This window comes from Mobula hypostoma, chromosome 12 (assembly GCF_963921235.1).
Source record: "Mobula hypostoma chromosome 12, sMobHyp1.1, whole genome shotgun sequence".
NCBI classification, from domain to species: Eukaryota; Metazoa; Chordata; class Chondrichthyes; order Myliobatiformes; family Myliobatidae; genus Mobula; species Mobula hypostoma.
The window spans coordinates 90,716,276-90,734,052 of NC_086108.1; the positions used below are offsets into that span (position 1 = coordinate 90,716,276).

Genomic DNA, 17,777 nt, shown 5'->3' on the forward strand with positions numbered 1-17,777 from the left:
AAGCTTTCATGATCACAGCACTGGATGTTTCACAAAACATCATGTACTCGAAACAACGTCTGCTGCCGGCAAATCCAGAATGGGCAATCTTGAGTTTGAAAAAGAAGTTGAACTATCTCAATTGATGCACCCTCCACTACCCTCACATTTGGAAAGCTATAATGTAAAGCATAGTGTGAGGGGAAGCCTACACCCAGTGTACACTTTATTAGACACACCTGTACACCTGCTTGTTCATGCAAATACATAATCAGCCAATCATGTGGCAGCGACTCAATGCATGACAGTCTGCAAACATAGTCAAGAGGTCCAGTTGTTCACACCAAACATCAGAATGTGAAGCAGTGTGATTCCAGTCACTTTGACTGTGGAATGATAGTTGGAGTATCTCAGAAACTGCTGATCTTCACGGGAGGCCGTGTCGGGCCGGAGGTTGTGGGGGGCTGCATCTTGGCAGATGAAGGCCCCACAGAAGGACTGAGTTGGAGCTGTTGCTCGCCTTGATGCTAACGGAGGACATTTTTGAAATTCCGAGACACATTTTTATTTCTGTGGACTGTAGCTTATATTGGTCTCCTTCAGTTTTTCTGCGTTTTCTTCTTGTTGCTGATTGGTGGGTGGGCGATAGGTTACTTTTTTGGGTGAGTGAGAGGTTGGGGGTTTGATGTTATTGAGTATTATTTTGCATGGGAGGGCCTTGGTGTTAGGAGTTTAATGTTTTAGCTCTCGTGCCCAGGTGGGATCTGTTGATCTGTTAGTTTTTGTGCAAGGGAGGGGTTGGGGGGGGGGTTTGAGAGTTTTGTTTCTTCATCTTTTCCATGTGGAGCGGGGGTGATGTCTTTTCTTTCAATGTCTGTCATGTTTTTTTCTGTATTACACAGCTCTCTGGAGAAGATGAATCTTAGAGTTGCATTCTGTGTACATACTTTGATAATAAAATGAACCTTTTTTTGAGTCTTTGATCTCCTGGGATTCTCATGCACAACAGCTTTTAGAGTTTACAGTGAAAACAAACAAACAAAAACATCCAGTGAGTGACAGTTTTGTGGATAAAAATGCCTTGTTAATGAGAGAGGTCAGAGGAGAATGGCCAGACTGGTTCAAGCTGTCAGGAAGGTGACAATAACTCATATGAGCATACGTTACAACAGTGGTGAGCCGAAGAGCAGCTCCAAATGGACAACGCGCTGAACCTTAAAGTAGATGGGTAACAGCAGCAAAAGACCATGAACATACGCTTGGTAACCACTTGATTAGGCACAGAAGGTACTTATAAACTGGCCAATGAGTGTATATATCCAATAGAGTTTGTAACAAATTGATTTAAAGGCTGGGAGTTTCAAATGGTTTCTTTAAGAGGCAGAAACTAATGCTACTATTGCTGTTAGTATATTTTCTGTTCGATATGTCCATCCCCACAGTATGTGGTTCTGAGGTTGTCCAGTGCTGAATAACGAAAGCAGCTGTTGTTCTATATCATACAACAGTGCACTTATCTAATTAATTTCATATATCAAAGGCTTCCTTCCAATTAGTAGTTTACAGATAGGTTGAAATCCAATATAATAAAGTTGATTAATTGTAAACATATAAAATTACTTTTGGACTGACCATAATGAGATATTGTACTGAGAGTGAACAAATTAATCAAATTAATGGCTTCATTAAATGTGTTTAAAATAACAACTATTTAATAATACAATCACAGAGCATGGTTTAATATATATACAGTATAAAAAAGTTACAAATACCAAGCTGTATTGTAGTAATGTTATGCACAATCAAAATTAATATTTGTGCATTATCAAGTTCAATGGCTCAATGCTTCAATTTAATATCAGAGAATGTATAAATAGCCTGAAATTCCTACTCGTCACATTCATCAATGAAGCAGAAAAATCCACAATATGAATCACAGAAACATCAGAAAGCCAAAGCCCCCTTCCACCTCCCACACAAAAGCATCAACCCTCTCCCTCCCATTTGTGCCAGTAAAGTGTGAGTGAAATAAAAACAACCACATTGATGGTCTTGAGAGACGTTTTGATGTTGATGCCAAAGCACACGATATTTGAATATTATTCCTCAGATGACTTTACCTAACCTGGAAGTGCATACTACTAATTAGGAAATGCAGAATAAAGATAATTGCAAAAGAACCAGATGAGCAGATTTTTAACACCAAGATCTCAAGTGGTCTGTTTGAAAAAAATGGTGGAAGAAGATTAAATGGTAACATTAAAAAAAAATTTATACTTGAAAAGTGAAAGATTGCGGAGCCATGGGTGAAAACGCAAAGTAGTGAACCTAGGTGGCACAGAAGCACTAAACCAAATGATATTCTTTTGTAAAATTCAATGATTGGTTAACTAGTTTTCTCAAATAGACGAGTATACTATTTTGTGCAATGCAGCAACTCACTTGACAAATAATTTTGTTCAGAGATCAAAAAATTGTCAAATGCATCATCAAATCTGCGTTTTAGAAGGACAGAGTAATGTTTCTTTATCAGTTTAAAGCAAATTAAGATGATATCGTAAGGTATACACTTAAAGTACAGTATGTCCTTTTAACATAATTGATAAATATTTTATGAAGATGATGCTTTAAGATAAAGATTCAGATTAAATTTGGTGTTTTTACATTTGAAGGCTTAAATAAAGTAGAGAAATTATTATGGTCATTCTTTATAATATATTACCATAGCATTGCTACAGCACCAGAGAAGGTTGTTGACCCATATTTTGTTTTTTTTTTCTGTCTCGTATCCGTAAATCTGTTCAAACTGTAAAATAACAGCAAATGAGAATTATTGATTTGCATTAAAAGATGCTTTAATGGCAATTAGAGAATCATGAAATATCTTCTTTTTTGTAGTACATCTGAGATTCCTCAGTTCAGATTGCCTTATGATGTTGTCAAGTTTGAAATCAAGCTGATGAAAGACCTTGGAGTGAAGGTAAACACCAAAGTGCATGCAAAAAATAAAATGAAGAATGGCTTGAAGTTTACTGATGATTAACAGCAAAATGTCACACACATTAATAAAGCACAATTAAATGTCGCCAATTGTTTCAATTGGGTAGGATACCTGATTAAGTTCTGAGCATTTGTCTGTCTATATTTTGAATGCAACCAGTCTGAAAAAGGGCAATCAATATTTCTGTCGTGTCTTGCACACATGCAATTAATTTTTTGAGTGGAACAGTTTCTTACTATGTTGGGTAGATTTAGCATTTTTGCTTTAACCAGGGTTTGTTTTGAACTGGTCTTTACACTTTGCATACAAAATTAGAATGTGAAAGAAATGATAAAATTTTAAAAGACAGGACCTACAAATGGTCCTGCCCTTTAAAATGTTATCTTTTCTTCCTTATCCTAATTCTGCATGTAAAGTATAAAAATGGAGCTACGTGACTAGCTCCAATGTGTTGTCACCAAAGACTGTATTTACATTATATACTTAATACTCACTTAAAGCCCTCTTCACAAACACACCAGAGCAAAGGCAGAGTCCACTGTTCACCACTGTCATTGATCTTGACATCCCCAGCTCTCTGGTTAGTCATGACCACAGTCCCACTTTTCTCTCCTCTCTCCCCAGCAATGTCCTGACTCCAGAGATCTTAAATTTCCCCTTCAACCACCCCACTCCCTCTCCAGTTCCAAAATGATGCTCCCAACTTCGCTGTCATTGCTGGGAAACTCTTCTGTATGACCCTTGACCACTCCACCTCTGCTGGATCTGGCGTGGCAGGACAGGTGAAGGAAAGGCCCCTCTGCAGCCAGTTTATATGAGCACACCCTTCCTACCATCAAGCACATTTTCAAGAGGTGGTGTCTCAAGGTGATGGCATCACTAATTAAGGACACTCCCTTTCTGGGTAATGCCTTTTTCTTGTTATTACCATCAGGGAAGAAATAGAAGAGGCCGGAGACCCACACTCAATAGTTTAATTCTCCCCCATGCCATCAGATTTCTGAATGGTATGTGATCCCATGAACTCTAACTATTCTTTTATTCTTTTATTTTGACTACTTTATTCGTTCTTGTAATTTGTAGTAATTTTTACATCATAAAGCAACGCACTTCACATCATATATCAGTGATAATAAATTTGGTTCTGATTCTGAAGATCTATGACATGCTTTGGACCTTATGCAGTTGAACATTACAATGGGGAACCAATAAACAGGACATGTTGGATCATCCCACATCACCCATTAAGTATAAACGCAAAAAAATCTGCAGATGCTGTAAGTCCAAAACAACATACACAAAATGCTGAAGGAACTCAGCAGGCGAGGTAGCATTCATGGAAATGAACAAGCAGTCGACGTTTCGGGCCAAGACCCTTCTTCAGAACTGAAATGGGGGACCATAAGACAGAGGTGCAGAATTAGTCTGCTCCTTCTTTCAATCATGGCTGACCCTTTTAGTTAAGGGGAAGATGCCAGAATAAAAAAAGGTTTGGAGGTGGGAAGGAGGCTAGCTAGAAGGTGATAGGAGAAGCCAAGTGGGTGGGAAAGGTAAAGGGCTAGAGAAAAAAGGATATGATAGGAGAGGAGAGTGGACTCTAGGAGAAAGGGAAGGAGGAGGGGGTCCGGGAGGAAGTATTAGGCAGGAAAGAAGAGGTAAAAAGCCAGAATGGGGAATAAAAGAAGGACGGGGTGGATTGTTTTTTTACTGGATGGAGAAATTGATATTCATTGCTATCAGATTGAAGAGAAAGCAGACGGAATATAACCTCCTTAGTGTGGCCTCATCTTGGCACAAGGGGAGGCCGTGGGCCAACATTAAACCCATTAAGCATGTCTTTGACATGGGGAACAAATATTGGATAACCAGAAAACTATTGGATTAAATCAACCATATAATCTTCAATTCATTTTCAGATTAAATGCTTTGAGCCTTGAAGATAGCAATCTCTGAACATGCTTCAATATGAAAAAAAATTATATTAAACCTTTGCATTTGAGATTTTAAACATTATTATTCAAACAGAGGTGTTTTAAATAAGGATAGACCATATGGGTTTCCTCCAAGTGCTTCAGTTTCCTCCCACATCCCAAACTGCATTGGTTGGTAGATGAACTGATCCAAGTGTGTAGTCGAACGGTAGAATCTGGGGGGAGTTAAGGAGAAAAGGGGAACGTGTAAAATGGGAGTAATAAAGGATTATTACACTGGACAACAAATATTTTGCTTCCTGAATACCTTTAGGTGTATGCTATGTATTTTGGGCTACTGATCATGAAAATCACCATGAAATTTCCATATCACGCACCATTTTTTGAAATCACTTAGGTTTATTATTTCAATTCAAAATTCAAGTCAATTAAATTGTTGCCTACAATGTAAACTGGAAAGTTTCCTATCTTGTCCAGGCGTCATGCTTAGGTGGTGCGGCTGCTGCATGGCAGGACAGATTTTAGTAATACTTATTGGGTTCAGGACTGTTAGGATGGAATTTGTTATCACCAGGCACAAAAATTTCTATGAAGGATTTTGATATTTGAGACAGATGCTTCCCAGAATAACTGATGCCAAGATTAAGAAAAGCATTGTTGCTGGTCCACGAATCAAACAAGTTATCAATGACAGGCAATTTGAAGAATTTCTAGTGGGACTGGGGAAAATCACATGGAAGGCATTCAAGGAAGTTGTTGAAATTTTTGTCGGCATCTACAGAGCATCAAACTACACGCAGCTGGTTGTAAGCATGCTTCAAGCATATAAAACCATGAAATGCAACATGTCACTAAAGATTCATTTTCTGCATTCCCATTTAGACTTCTTCCCTATACATCTTGGTGTTGTTAGTGATCAGCATGGTGAAAGGTTTCACCAGGACATTGCAGTCATGGAGAAAAGCCTACCAGGGCAATTGGAATCCATCAATGCTGGCGAATTATTGTTGGACGCTTAAGCGAGAAGCCTCAGACACTGAGTACAAATGAAAATCATTAACAAAATATTTTTAACTTGGTTGAACTATTGCAAAGCATCAGCACCATTATGCAATTAAACATATTATATTCAGTAAAAGTTAATTTGTTGTTTCTCCAAATTCCTACGTGATACAAGTAGTCTGAAATTATATTTGTATTCATCTTCAAGCAGCCAAAAAAAAGTCAATAAACAAGAAAAAATCTGAGGAAGCAACACTTTTGAAAAAATTTGTTGTCCAGTGTTATCAAAAGGTGCTTGATGGTCGGGGCAGACTGAGTGGGCTGAAGGCAGTCTTTATTTTTCTATAAATCTATGACTTGTGTAAAACTAAAGTACAGATATAAAATAATAAAATTATAAAAGTGAAACATGGTTTCAATTTTAAAGCAGACATGCATGCACACTGAAACATATGATCAGTATTTGTTCTTTTGTTAGATTGTCCATGGTAAAGGGCTGGGACTTGACGGAATGACTCTGGAATCCTTAAAGGATGATGGTTATAAAGCAGTTTTCATTGGTATAGGTACGTGCATGAGCTTTGCTGTTACTGTTTACCCTCGTTCACAGTAGATTTTGGTGTCCAGGTGTACAACTCTTTGTCTGGTTATAGGTTCGTTATTTTGAAATGAGAATAGACTTCTTAAAGCTTATCGTGAATGTTTGTTCAACAAGAAAACCAAATGAAATTTAAGACTCAGGTGTTACCAACAAAATTGCTCATGTATGTCAGATAGTTTTACACAGCTAAAATTTGACTTGACGTCTAATCGTGCAGGGGCTTATGGTTTCACGACTGACATATTGTACATTGACCTTTCACCATCGTAAGCAAGCTATGCCTGTTATTGTGACATAATTTCAGCAATGAAGAAGCTAATGAGCAGACCTCCATGACTTCAAAATGATTTTTTTGAAAAGCTTTATCATGTTATCAAATAATATGATTGTTTCAATAGGGTGAAAAATCTTGAACTCAGCATGTCTTATGACAATATTAGTTCTCAAATAATGATTTTTCTGTAATTTTCTTTCAACACCACTGCTTGTAAGGAGTTTGTGTATTCTCCCCGTGACCACGTGGGTTTCCTGTGGGTGCTCTAGTTTTCTCTCATAGTCCAAAGATGTACCAGTTGCTAGGTCAACTGCCCATTTTAAATTATTCTGTGATTAGGCTAGGTGGATCAGGGGTTGCTAGGTGGCATTGCTTGGAGGGCTGGAAGGGTTTATTCCATGCTGTATCTCAATAAATAAATAAGTTTTCAGTTGTAAAATTTTTAACTCAAATTAAGCCAATTTTTGCCAAGAAATATGCACATTCACTGTTAAATATCTAAAGTTAGATGATGAAACAACAAAAAGAATAATTTGCTTCAACTTAATACTCTAGAAAGTCACAGTGTTAAAATATCGTTATGAATCTTCTTAATACTATTTTTAAAAATTCTAAAATAATTGAGTAGTTGTCATACACCTTCTGTAGTGTTTTGCAGTTTCAAAAGCAACAGACGTAACAGAAAAACTCAAGTCAATTTTCTTGCAGCAACCTGTGCTTCCCAGTGCAATTGTAAGCTCTTCAGCTAGTGTAGAGGCACAGATGCATGATACAATCAGCAGTCTTCTGGCTACGTGGAATCTTGAAACTCTATGCCACAGTGAAAGGCCCATCAGCCCATCTAATCCATGCCTAACTGTTAATCAGTCCATCTCCTGAGTAAATATAGATACAGAAAATCCATTTAAAGATCCACTTGAGAATGCCATTTATGACCGTAAGGCATAGGAGCAGAATTAAGCAAATCAGCCCATCAAGTCTGCTGTACCATTTCAGTTGTAAGTATCAAAGCTTAAAAATCTGAATAGTGCAGGCAGTGGAACCCCAGATGTAGTAAGAGGAACTTGGAATGACCGTCAGCCGTACCTGATCCTTGGGTCTTCAGCACTACTGAATAAGCAAATGCTTCTATAATTAAAATAGGTATTAGAGGGATGCATTAGTCAATAGTGCTGACTCATTGCTCTTGAGTACTGGGTTCAGTGCTGTCCTTGTATTCTGCTGGTGTAGAGTCTGTACATTCAATGCATGTGGGTTTTTTCCAGGTGTTCTGGCTTCCCCAATATCCAAAATCCTACATAAGTAGACAATAAGGAGTTGTAAATTGTCCAGAATGCAGGTAAATGGCAAAGGAGCTAAGGAGGAATGGATGGGCATGTGTGTAAAAAAAAGATAGATGCAAGAGAGATGGGGAGTGGGAGTGGTGGGATTGTTTCAGTGGGAGTCAGATCCAGTCAGCTGAATAGCCTCTTTAAATCCCATAACAAGTCTTCCACACAACCAAGACTTACCAGGATTTTGCAGGTGCTGATTTCTCCTGAAACTTTCAGGACCTCAATTTCTCCACAATTTATTGACGATATTATAACAGAAACTTCTAAAAGCTTTGGCATTTATTCAAGAATATTTTAAAACATCACTGTGCCGTCCTACCATTACACTGCTGGTGTTTAGAGCAGCAATGAAGGTCCTCCATCTCTAGCAGTGTTCAGGGCTTCCTTCATCATGTCTGTAGCTAAGTTTTCACTACTGTTGGTCATGCAAGTCCCAGGTGGAGGCTCAAGAGTACTGTTGCACTCAGATGTAGAAGGTTTCTTCATTGCTGTTTCCATAACAGTTTTGTTTTGCCAGTCAGGGTTGTTAACCCTGAGCTAAACCCCTGAACCTGGAGGACCGGTGGACCACTGTTAGTCTTGCCTCTACCCTTTGACCTGTTTGGCATGGGCGACTTTACCAAGAGCCAAAGCATGAAGCCCTGATTCCAGTGAACATAGCTCTCCAGGTCATTGAGGCATGCAAGCCTCCAAACCCTACAATTAGGTTGTCGTCTGCTTGGAGGAAAAGCATCAGTGTGAGACAATTTAATTGAGCAAAATAACAAATTTTGAAAAAATAAGATTACGAACCAGTCAAAACCCATCAGAATGAACTTCTGCAAACCATTTCAATGTTTTGAAGATATTACATCTAACATCTCTTTCAAATTTAAAGCCAGTCATTGTTGAAATAGTAAAAATATTTTTTAATTTATTGCATGCCAAGGCACATGGTGAAAAATATGAATTACTCCAACAATTGATATAGTTTAGTGTACTGTGCAGTAGCTGTTTGTAATATTGCAGGAATTAATTAAGCATTATGCAGTTCAAGAAAACGGATACTTGATTCGTAATGAAAACTAGTCACTCTTTAATTCTGCACAAGTGGTTGGGTCAGAAAGCATCTACTAAATAAAAGTTTAGAATCAAAATGAAGTGTCTGTCTTCTGAGCAGAAGAAATGTTATGGCATTGATGCATTACTTGATTAATGAGTAGTAGCCTCAATGCTGCAGGAGGGATTTGTAAGAAATGATTTATTATTCCATAGGTATTGCTTCTTTCCTCTAAATTAGAGATTTAAGCACCTTTGTTTGAATTAACTAAATGAAATGGAACATGTGACAAATGGGATCACAAATCTGCTGAAAGGTTTGTCAGGCACAGATAATGTATGCAGTTTAAAAAAAAATGCAGCCAGTGCATCTTCCCATGGCGTTTTATTAAAATCAACATGGCTGAATTATTGGCATCTATCGTGCAAAGCAGAAAAATAATATTCAGTGACAATGTCGATAACAAGTGTTTGGAACAAACAAAAAATCTGCAGAGGAGCAGAGCTACATATTGTGTATTGTTTTATCAGCATCTAAGCCAGTGGTTCCCAACATGTTTTATGCCATGGATCAATACCATTAGCAAGGGTTCTGTGGACCCCAAGTTAGGTACCCCTGATCTAGGCTTAGGCACTATTGATGCCATATATCAGGAGTGAATCAGAGCTAAACAAAAAGGAGAAGGAATAGCCCACGTAGCCCTTCTCACCAGCCCTGCCATTCTACAAGATCAATGCTATTTGTCTTCTTCCACTCTATATTCCTGCCCTATTACAGTTAATCTCCTGGAGCTTGTACTTTTTTTTTTGCATCTCTGGAGCGTACTGTGTAAGTAATATATGTTTGTTTTGACTCCAAATGCTAGAAATCTGGATTAACATCATTTTGCATCATTTACCATCAAGTCAGTGTTATGGGCTGAGACCCACCATTAGTTCTGATGGCGTCTTGGTCCGAAATGGTGACTATTTCTTTCTCTTCGTAGACGCAACCAGAGTTCCTCCAGCTTTTTGTGTGTATTGCAAAGTTAATTTCTTGCAATTCAAGGAACAAAGAAAAGGACTTCAATTTGTATATCACTTTGCATAGTTTGACAATTAATTAGGTGTGTTAAATCAGTGATTTGGGCCAATAAGGTAGAACTCACACAGCAATGTTCAATTCCACATTATTGAACTTGAAATGAGTCAACACACAATGAGGCCTTCCTTTCTCTTATTCCTCAGTGCAGAGCTAGCAAAGAAGATTGTGTGGGCTGTAAAGAGGCCTGAAGTATACATTGAGATAGGACCTTGGGGATTACTGTGCCAAAGGTGGGAGTCAGAATTGTAAAGTAACTGACTGGGAAGTGGTGGAAAATGTTTGCTGGGGAGATCATGGGACACAACATAAGAACCCCAGCAAGGAAGAAGGCAACATGCGTAAGGGGTGTGAAGAAACCTCAACGGGAATGTACTCAAGGGAGATTCCATGCACCAGGATCCATAGATTTCATCTGGGTGGTCTTCTTTAAGTTGCTTAGGATCTGGGTTGCCTGCTGTTTAAAGAGCTGCTGCTGCATGAATGAATCACACCGACTATGGCCCACACAGACACGCAAATTAATTTCAAGCAAGTGCTGTCAAAACGTGTATTGAATGCCTCTTGATGCCACTGCACATATCCAGAAACACCTGTTAGTAACCGCATCACACACACAGAAGATGCATTTGCTGTTTTATGAGAAGCGATTATGTTTTTTGATTAAATTCCTTTGCATAGCAGCAAAGAAAGCTGTGGTAAATGAAAGAAATCTTGACCTTTTGATTTTTATGTTGTAATTGGATGTAGCAATAAAATATATTTTTAAAAAATAAAGAGGAATTCCTTCTTGACATGAGTTGAATATTGTACACCCAGTACAAAAAGTTAACATCAAAGCACCACAGTTAGAAGTTCTGTTCATTTTATAAAAATAAAACCAGGAATTGTAATTTCATTAATGCCTTCATCTTTCTTTATTCATGAGACTGCAGTGAAAAAAAGAATTGTTAAATTGGAAGTTGTATAATCTGCATCTGCCTGTCTAGCTGCTAAATTAACAATCCTCTTGTTCGGTAAATAGAAGAGTCTACTTGGCTGTAGCAATGAGATATTTTCAAATTTGCAACAAGGAGATCAAATAGGCAGTAATACCATCACATGTTTGAAATCAAACAATGTTACTTTCCAATTGGAATATCATAAGACTTCAAATGATTAAGTACTTTTCCCAAATTCATCAATTAGAGCTCATATGAAAGAATATTTGTGTTAGTTAATAGAATATTATAATAATTAGTTTTATTACTGTGGTAAACCATGTATATATGTTGTAACTCGGTTACCTGTCTGGACACACCCCTCTGCTGACTGCCCCTGTGGCTCCTCCCACAGAGTCCTGTATAAAGGTGTTCGCCTTGCCCCTCCCCCTCAGTCCAGGGGCAGACACTCACTGTGGAGGTCGTATTGTACAGCGAATAAAAGCCTTTCAGTATTTTACCAAACCTTAGTCTTTTGGAGTAATTGAAGGTGCTTCAATTACCAACTTCCTTCCAAATCGTTAATTAGTTACTGCCTGTTACAATGTTTAGGGCAGCAATGAAGGTCTTCCATCTCTGTCTGTCCATGACCATCTTCTCTATTGTGCCCCAGGGTCCTCATTTTGCCCTCTGTGGTACAGCATCAAGTTGTCTTTGGTCTCTCACATTTCCCTCCGCCACCAGGGGTCCAGTGAAGTGCCGTCTTGACGATGAAGTTGCTTCATCTTCTTGTCATGTGCCCAATCCATCTCCAACGTTTCCTCATAATGATTGTGGCCTTGTCCTCTTGCTGACACTGAAGGAGTAGGGCGTGGTTGGAGATCCTTCTTGGCCAGAAAACGTGGAGGATCTTCTGGAGGCTCATGGTGTGGAATGACGACAGCTTGGCAAGGTTATTCTCTGGCAAGCACAAGCATTCTGAACCAAAGAAGAGAGTGGACAGAACGCAAAATATATATATATATATCCTCCCAAATAATTATGAAGATATTGCAGGAAAACAAACGTTTTAAATTTAGACTCCAGCAGGTGAATTTATCATTTCACCACTGCCAGCAATGTGTTCTTTTTTAAATGTAACAGCTATTAGAAATCTGTAGAATTGATATTCTTCACTCCATGCCCTAATGCACAAATGTCTCAATGTGCAGGCTCACAAATTTGCATGTATTTACATAGATACAAATAATAGTACGCCAGTTGCATAGCAACAGATGATGATGCTTTTTTGGTACATGATGTACAATGCTATGAAATGATTGCACGGAGCTTCAGATTTGATTTTTCTTTTGGGGTATTCTGTTTTATTTTGAATAAACTTATAAAACAGTGTTTTGTATAGTTTCCTGATCAGAAGCAATGCCCTTCTTCCCTTTGCAAGTCAGAATTCCTTGTTAGACATTGACAGTAAGGTTGCTCAGTGTTTTGATTTAAGCTTTAATTCGACTGGCAGTTTCATCCCTTTGATATGGGAAGATATTAAATGGAACCCAGGTGGCTTTTTATAGCACAAGTATCATTTGGACAGAGAATACACTTCTTGATGTAAATTTTGCCTAAAGCTGTACTTTTGTTAATATTGTTTATGTATAATAAGACTACTTAAAAGCTTTTTCTATTAAAATGAGAGACCATTGACCGGCATTAATTTCAATATTAGAAATGTTTAACTGTGGCATAATTGTATTCGCGCTTTGCACAAAGTTAGCTTGCGTTGAAATAATGAAACATTGTTGGGGATTGCAGAATAAATGCACAGACACCAAAAGTGAATTTTAGGAGGTGAAGGAGTGGAGAGAAGTTTCAGTTTGTATGTGAGAGTATGTGTGCAACGGTGTGTGGTGGGAGGGGAGGTTGCTGACAGGGTGTTGTTGGGAGGGTATTTATTGGTAGATGCTGTTAGTAAGTGTTGAAAGAAGAAGAACAAAGCACACGTACATCTAATTGGATAGAGGCAGATGAAAAGGGCATGGAAAATGTAAACTGGGACTAATATTAAAGCAGAGGCCTCTAGTTAGATCCTACCAGCACTATGTGCAATGGGATTGAAATAAGGCCATGGAGTTCTGGATGAGTGTCTTGCTTGCGTTGTTTTTTTTTTGCATTTTATTATTGAATTATTAACCAGCTTTAACCATCCTCACTATAATTAATATCAAACATAAAGTAGAAAATTAATTGCCAGTATTAAAAAAACCTCTAAATGCAAATGCAGTCATTAACTGGCTTACTCAAGCATCAATCGTGGCTCTGCCATATTCACGATTGCCTTTGAGTCAGATGATTCAAGTCCCACAACTAAACCAATGTGAATCCAACTTCAGATGGAGAGGCATTTCATATGCCTGAGGCGTGCATGTGTGCACATTCAGAGTGCAGGTTGACTTGTCCACTGAAGCATATAAGAGAAAGGATCTTACATTAGCAGCTGCAGATCACAGGTTCTCCACCACTCTTACTTTGTAATGCAGCTGTGCTTTAACACAAGAATGGTCCATGATGACATCCTGGAAAATGAGGCCTGTTCCCCATATCTCAGGAGGCATCTTTCAATGAATGTGGAATATGATGATGAAATGCCTTCAGTGCTCTGGTGTTAGTCTGAGGGGAAAAAGAAGTGTTTCACCACAATCTCAAACCCTGCATGATAAACTGAGCAGTAGTAATTCCCCACCTTTTGGTTCGCTTCTTCAAGTCACAATTGAACTTAGTAATTATATTTAAACTTCAAGTGTATTGCAGAGCACATTAAAAAAAAATCTATTGTCCCAGACATTAGGATTTGTAGCCAATTATCTTGTCATTATCGTGTTGTGGTTTAAGGAATCTTGTACACAAATGCATTTTCTACATTTCAACAATAAAGCTGCCTCATTAGTAATTCAGCAGCTGAAGTCATGAAATATATTCAGTTAGATAGTGACTTTCTAACTTTTGTTTATAACCATGGTCCCACTAATTTTGTTAAACAAGTTAACAGGAAGGCAACCTGGTAAATGTTGCACAATATATTTATAGTGGATTTCACATAGGTGAAAATAGCACCTATTATTTCTAGTAGTTCACCTTTCCTGCTAAATATATTTTTAAATTTTGTAAAGGCAGATGTAAATATTGTTACTTCCGAATTTACTTAAGTATTTGAAGTTGACCAGCACATTGTTCTATGATTACTAATTTGTGTTTATTTTTAGTGCTGGAATCTGCTGGCAGATCTCTGAAATGGCCAGGTTATACATTTTCCTCTCTTAGTAGATCATAGTAGATGTTGTGGCAACTGGGCCTATTTTTCTTAAGCTGTAAGCAGAGGGAAATGTACTACATTGTAATTAATCTCAAGGCATGACAATATTTTTGGTATTTGTATATTAGAATATAAATAGCATATTTATTGATTCTTTGCCAGCCCTAAAAGCAAACCATATAACATGGGGCTGAAGTTGTACCTTTGCTTCTCTGAAGGAGATTTGGAGTTTTACATGGTCAAAGTCTGATAGCCAGCTAATTAACATTTAATGAGACAACTTACAACTTGTTGTGATGGAATTTGTTCAACCAACTTTCAGTTTGTGAAGAACTTAATATCTAATGCAACAATTTAACATAACTCACTTTTTCTGTTAGTATTAGAAGTAGCCATTTCTATTGTAAAGTTATCCATCTGCAATATTAATTAAGTGGCTCTCTTTTTCTCTTTCTCTCTCTCTTTCTCACTCCCTCTCTCTCCCCTCCCTTCCCGCTCATGTTCCCTCTCCCTCTGCCTCCCTCTCCCCCTCTCCCTCTCCCCTCTCTCTCTCCCTCATTCCTCTCCTTCATTCCTCTCTCTTTCCCTCCCTTCCACCCTCTCTCCCTTTCCCTGCCTCTCCCTCCTCTTCCACTCTCCCTCCATCTTCCATTCCCCTTCTCCTGCTCCCCTTCTCCCTCTCTCTCTCTCTCTCTCTCACCTCCCTCCCTCTTTCCCTCCCTTTCCGTCCTCCCTCTCCCGCTCTGCATCTCCCTCTTTCTTCCTCCCTCTCGCCCTGTCCCTCCATCTCCCCTTCCCCTTCTCCATCTCCCCTTCCCCTTCTCCATCTCCCCTTCCCCTTCTCCATCTCCCCTTCCCCTTCTCCCCCTCCCCTTCTCCTTCTCCCTCTCCCCTTCTCCCTCTCCCCTTCTCCCTCTCCCCTTCTCCCTCTCCCCTTCTCCCTCTCCCCTTCTCCTTCTACCTCTCCCCTTCTCCTTCTCCCCCTCCCCTTCTCCCTCTCCCCTTCTCCCTCTCCCCTTCTCCCTCTTCCCTCTCCCCTTCTCCTTCTCCCTCTCCCCTTCCCCCTCTCCCCTTCCCCCTCTCCCCTTCCCCCTCTCCCCTTCCCCCTCTCCCCTTCTCCTTCTCCCCTTCCCTTCTCCCCCTCCCCTTCTCCCCCTCCCCTTCTCCCCCTCCCTTCTCCCCTCCTCCTCCTCCCCCTTGCTCCCTCTCCCTCACATCCTCTCTCTTTCCCTGCTTCTCCCTCTCTCTCCCTGCTTCTCCCTCTCTCTCCCCTTCTTCCTCCTCTATCCTTCTCCCCCTTCCTCCATCTCCCCTTCCCATTCTCCCCCTTGCTCCCCTTCCCTCATCTCCTCTCTCTTTTCCTCCCTCCCTCTCCCTCTTTCTTCCTCTCTCCCTCTGTCCCTCTCTCCCTATCCTCAGTGACCTTTTGTGTCTAATCTGGTAGTCAGATTGCTTAATAACCAATGCCATTTCGGCATTTCTGGAATTTGCTGTTTTTATTCTAGGATGTGAATCTAATCGTATGTTATTGGGTGCCAAGCTGGAGGAGTTATTTTCTGAATGAGGGTCAAGTAGGTATGACATCAGCTCTCTGGAGTTTGAAAGAATAATGTTGGAATCATAGGAGAGATACAACAGGGAACAAGCCCTTCAGCCCATTGAGTCTGTGCTGAACACAAGAGGTTCTGCAGGTGCTGCAAAATCAGAGCAACACACACACAATTCTGGAGGAACCCAGCACGTCAGATGGCATCTATGGAAATGAATAAACAGTCGACGTTTCGGGCTGAGACCTATTATTCGGACCCTGTTATACTTAGATGATTTTGTGTTCTCCGGGCATGCCAATCGACTTCTCCAATATTCATCTGACTGTATGTTGGAGTTGTATAAGACATTGATGAGGCCTAATTTGGAGTTCTGGTCACCTATCTACAGGAAAGATGTCAGTAAGATTGAAAGAGTGCAGAGACCTGAGGACCAGAGTTATAGGGAAAGGTTGAAGAGATTAGGATTTTATTCCCTGGAGTGTAGGAGAATGAGGGGAAATTTGACAGTGGTTATACAAAATCATGAGGGATATAAGAGTAAATACAAGCAGGCTATTTCTACTGAGGTTAGGTGAGATTAGAACTAGAGGTTATGGGTTAACAGTGAAAAGTGAAATATTTAAAGGGAACAAGAGGGAGAAGCTCTTCAGTCTGAGGGTGGTGAGAGTATAGAATGAGCTGGCAGTAGAAGTGCCAGATGAGGGTTTAATTTCAGTGGTTAAGAGAAACTTGGATAATTACCTGTATGGGGAAGATGCAGGTTTGGCATGGACTAGGTGGGTTGAAGGGCCTTCTCTGCCATAGTACTCCATGACTCTATAACTATGCCATTCAGCTACACACAGGGGACAATCTAAAGTGGTCAGTGAAACTATCAGCCCGCATATATTTAGGATGTGGGAAGAAACCAAAGCACCCACTGGAGATACACCAAGTCACAAAGACAACATGCAGCTAGCTCCACACAGTCAACACATAAGGTCAGGACTGAACCAGGGTCACTGGTGCTGAGAGGCAGTGGCTTTATTAGCTGCACCACCTTGCCACCCTTATCAGATTCTAAGGAGCCTTGGTAGGTGAGTGTTGAGAGGATGTTCCTCTGGAACTGTTGGGCAGAAGGGATGTCAATTAAAGATGAACTGAGGAGAATTTTTTTTTCACTCAGAGGGCTGTGAGTCTTTGAAATTCTTTCGTCCAGAGAGCTACAGATATTCCAAGATTGAGATGGATTTTAGGGCCATTGCTGAGTCAGGATTATAGGGTGCAGGCAAGAGGGTGTGGTCGAGGCCAACGAGGAGAACAACATGATTTAAATAAATATTGGAGCATGCTTGAATATGGCAGACCCCCAATTCCTTACCTCAGTGTTGCTATATCCAATCACCTAAACGTGATAGGACGGCGCAGTATCATAGCATTTGCACAACGCTTTACAGCACCAGTGACCCAGGTTCAATTCCCACCACTGCCTGTAAGGAGTTTGTACGTTCTCTCCATGAATGTGTGGGTTTCCTCCAGGTGCTCTGGGTCCCTCCCACAGTCCAAGGTTAATTGGTCATTGTCAATTGTTCCCTGATTAGGCTAGGGTTAAATCGGGGGATTATTGGGTGGTGCAGCTCGAAGGGCCAGAAGGATCTATTCCATGCCGTATTTCAATAAATAAATAAATATAAATGAATGATTTGATCATATGTACAGAGTATTAACTCACTTGTGCTGTGTGAGAAAAAACTACTACTTTATGTCAAAGTAATATGATCAT

At 39.7% G+C, this 17,777-nt stretch overlaps 1 protein-coding gene and 1 long non-coding RNA gene across 2 annotated transcripts in view; one reads left to right on the plus strand and one right to left on the minus strand.

The window, feature by feature from the left end:
• The window catches only part of LOC134354991 (dihydropyrimidine dehydrogenase [NADP(+)]-like), a 921,558-nt gene that overhangs the window by 421,687 nt on the left and 482,094 nt on the right, over nucleotides 1-17,777 (plus strand). The window contains exons 7-8 of the mRNA XM_063064591.1: nucleotides 2,878-2,959; nucleotides 6,392-6,479. Of these exons, the coding sequence (XP_062920661.1) occupies nucleotides 2,878-2,959; nucleotides 6,392-6,479 (170 nt within the window). The remainder of the gene's footprint in view (nucleotides 1-2,877; nucleotides 2,960-6,391; nucleotides 6,480-17,777) is intronic.
• LOC134354992 (uncharacterized) overlaps nucleotides 1-17,777 on the minus strand; it is a 128,234-nt gene that overhangs the window by 53,505 nt on the left and 56,952 nt on the right. The window lies entirely within an intron of this gene.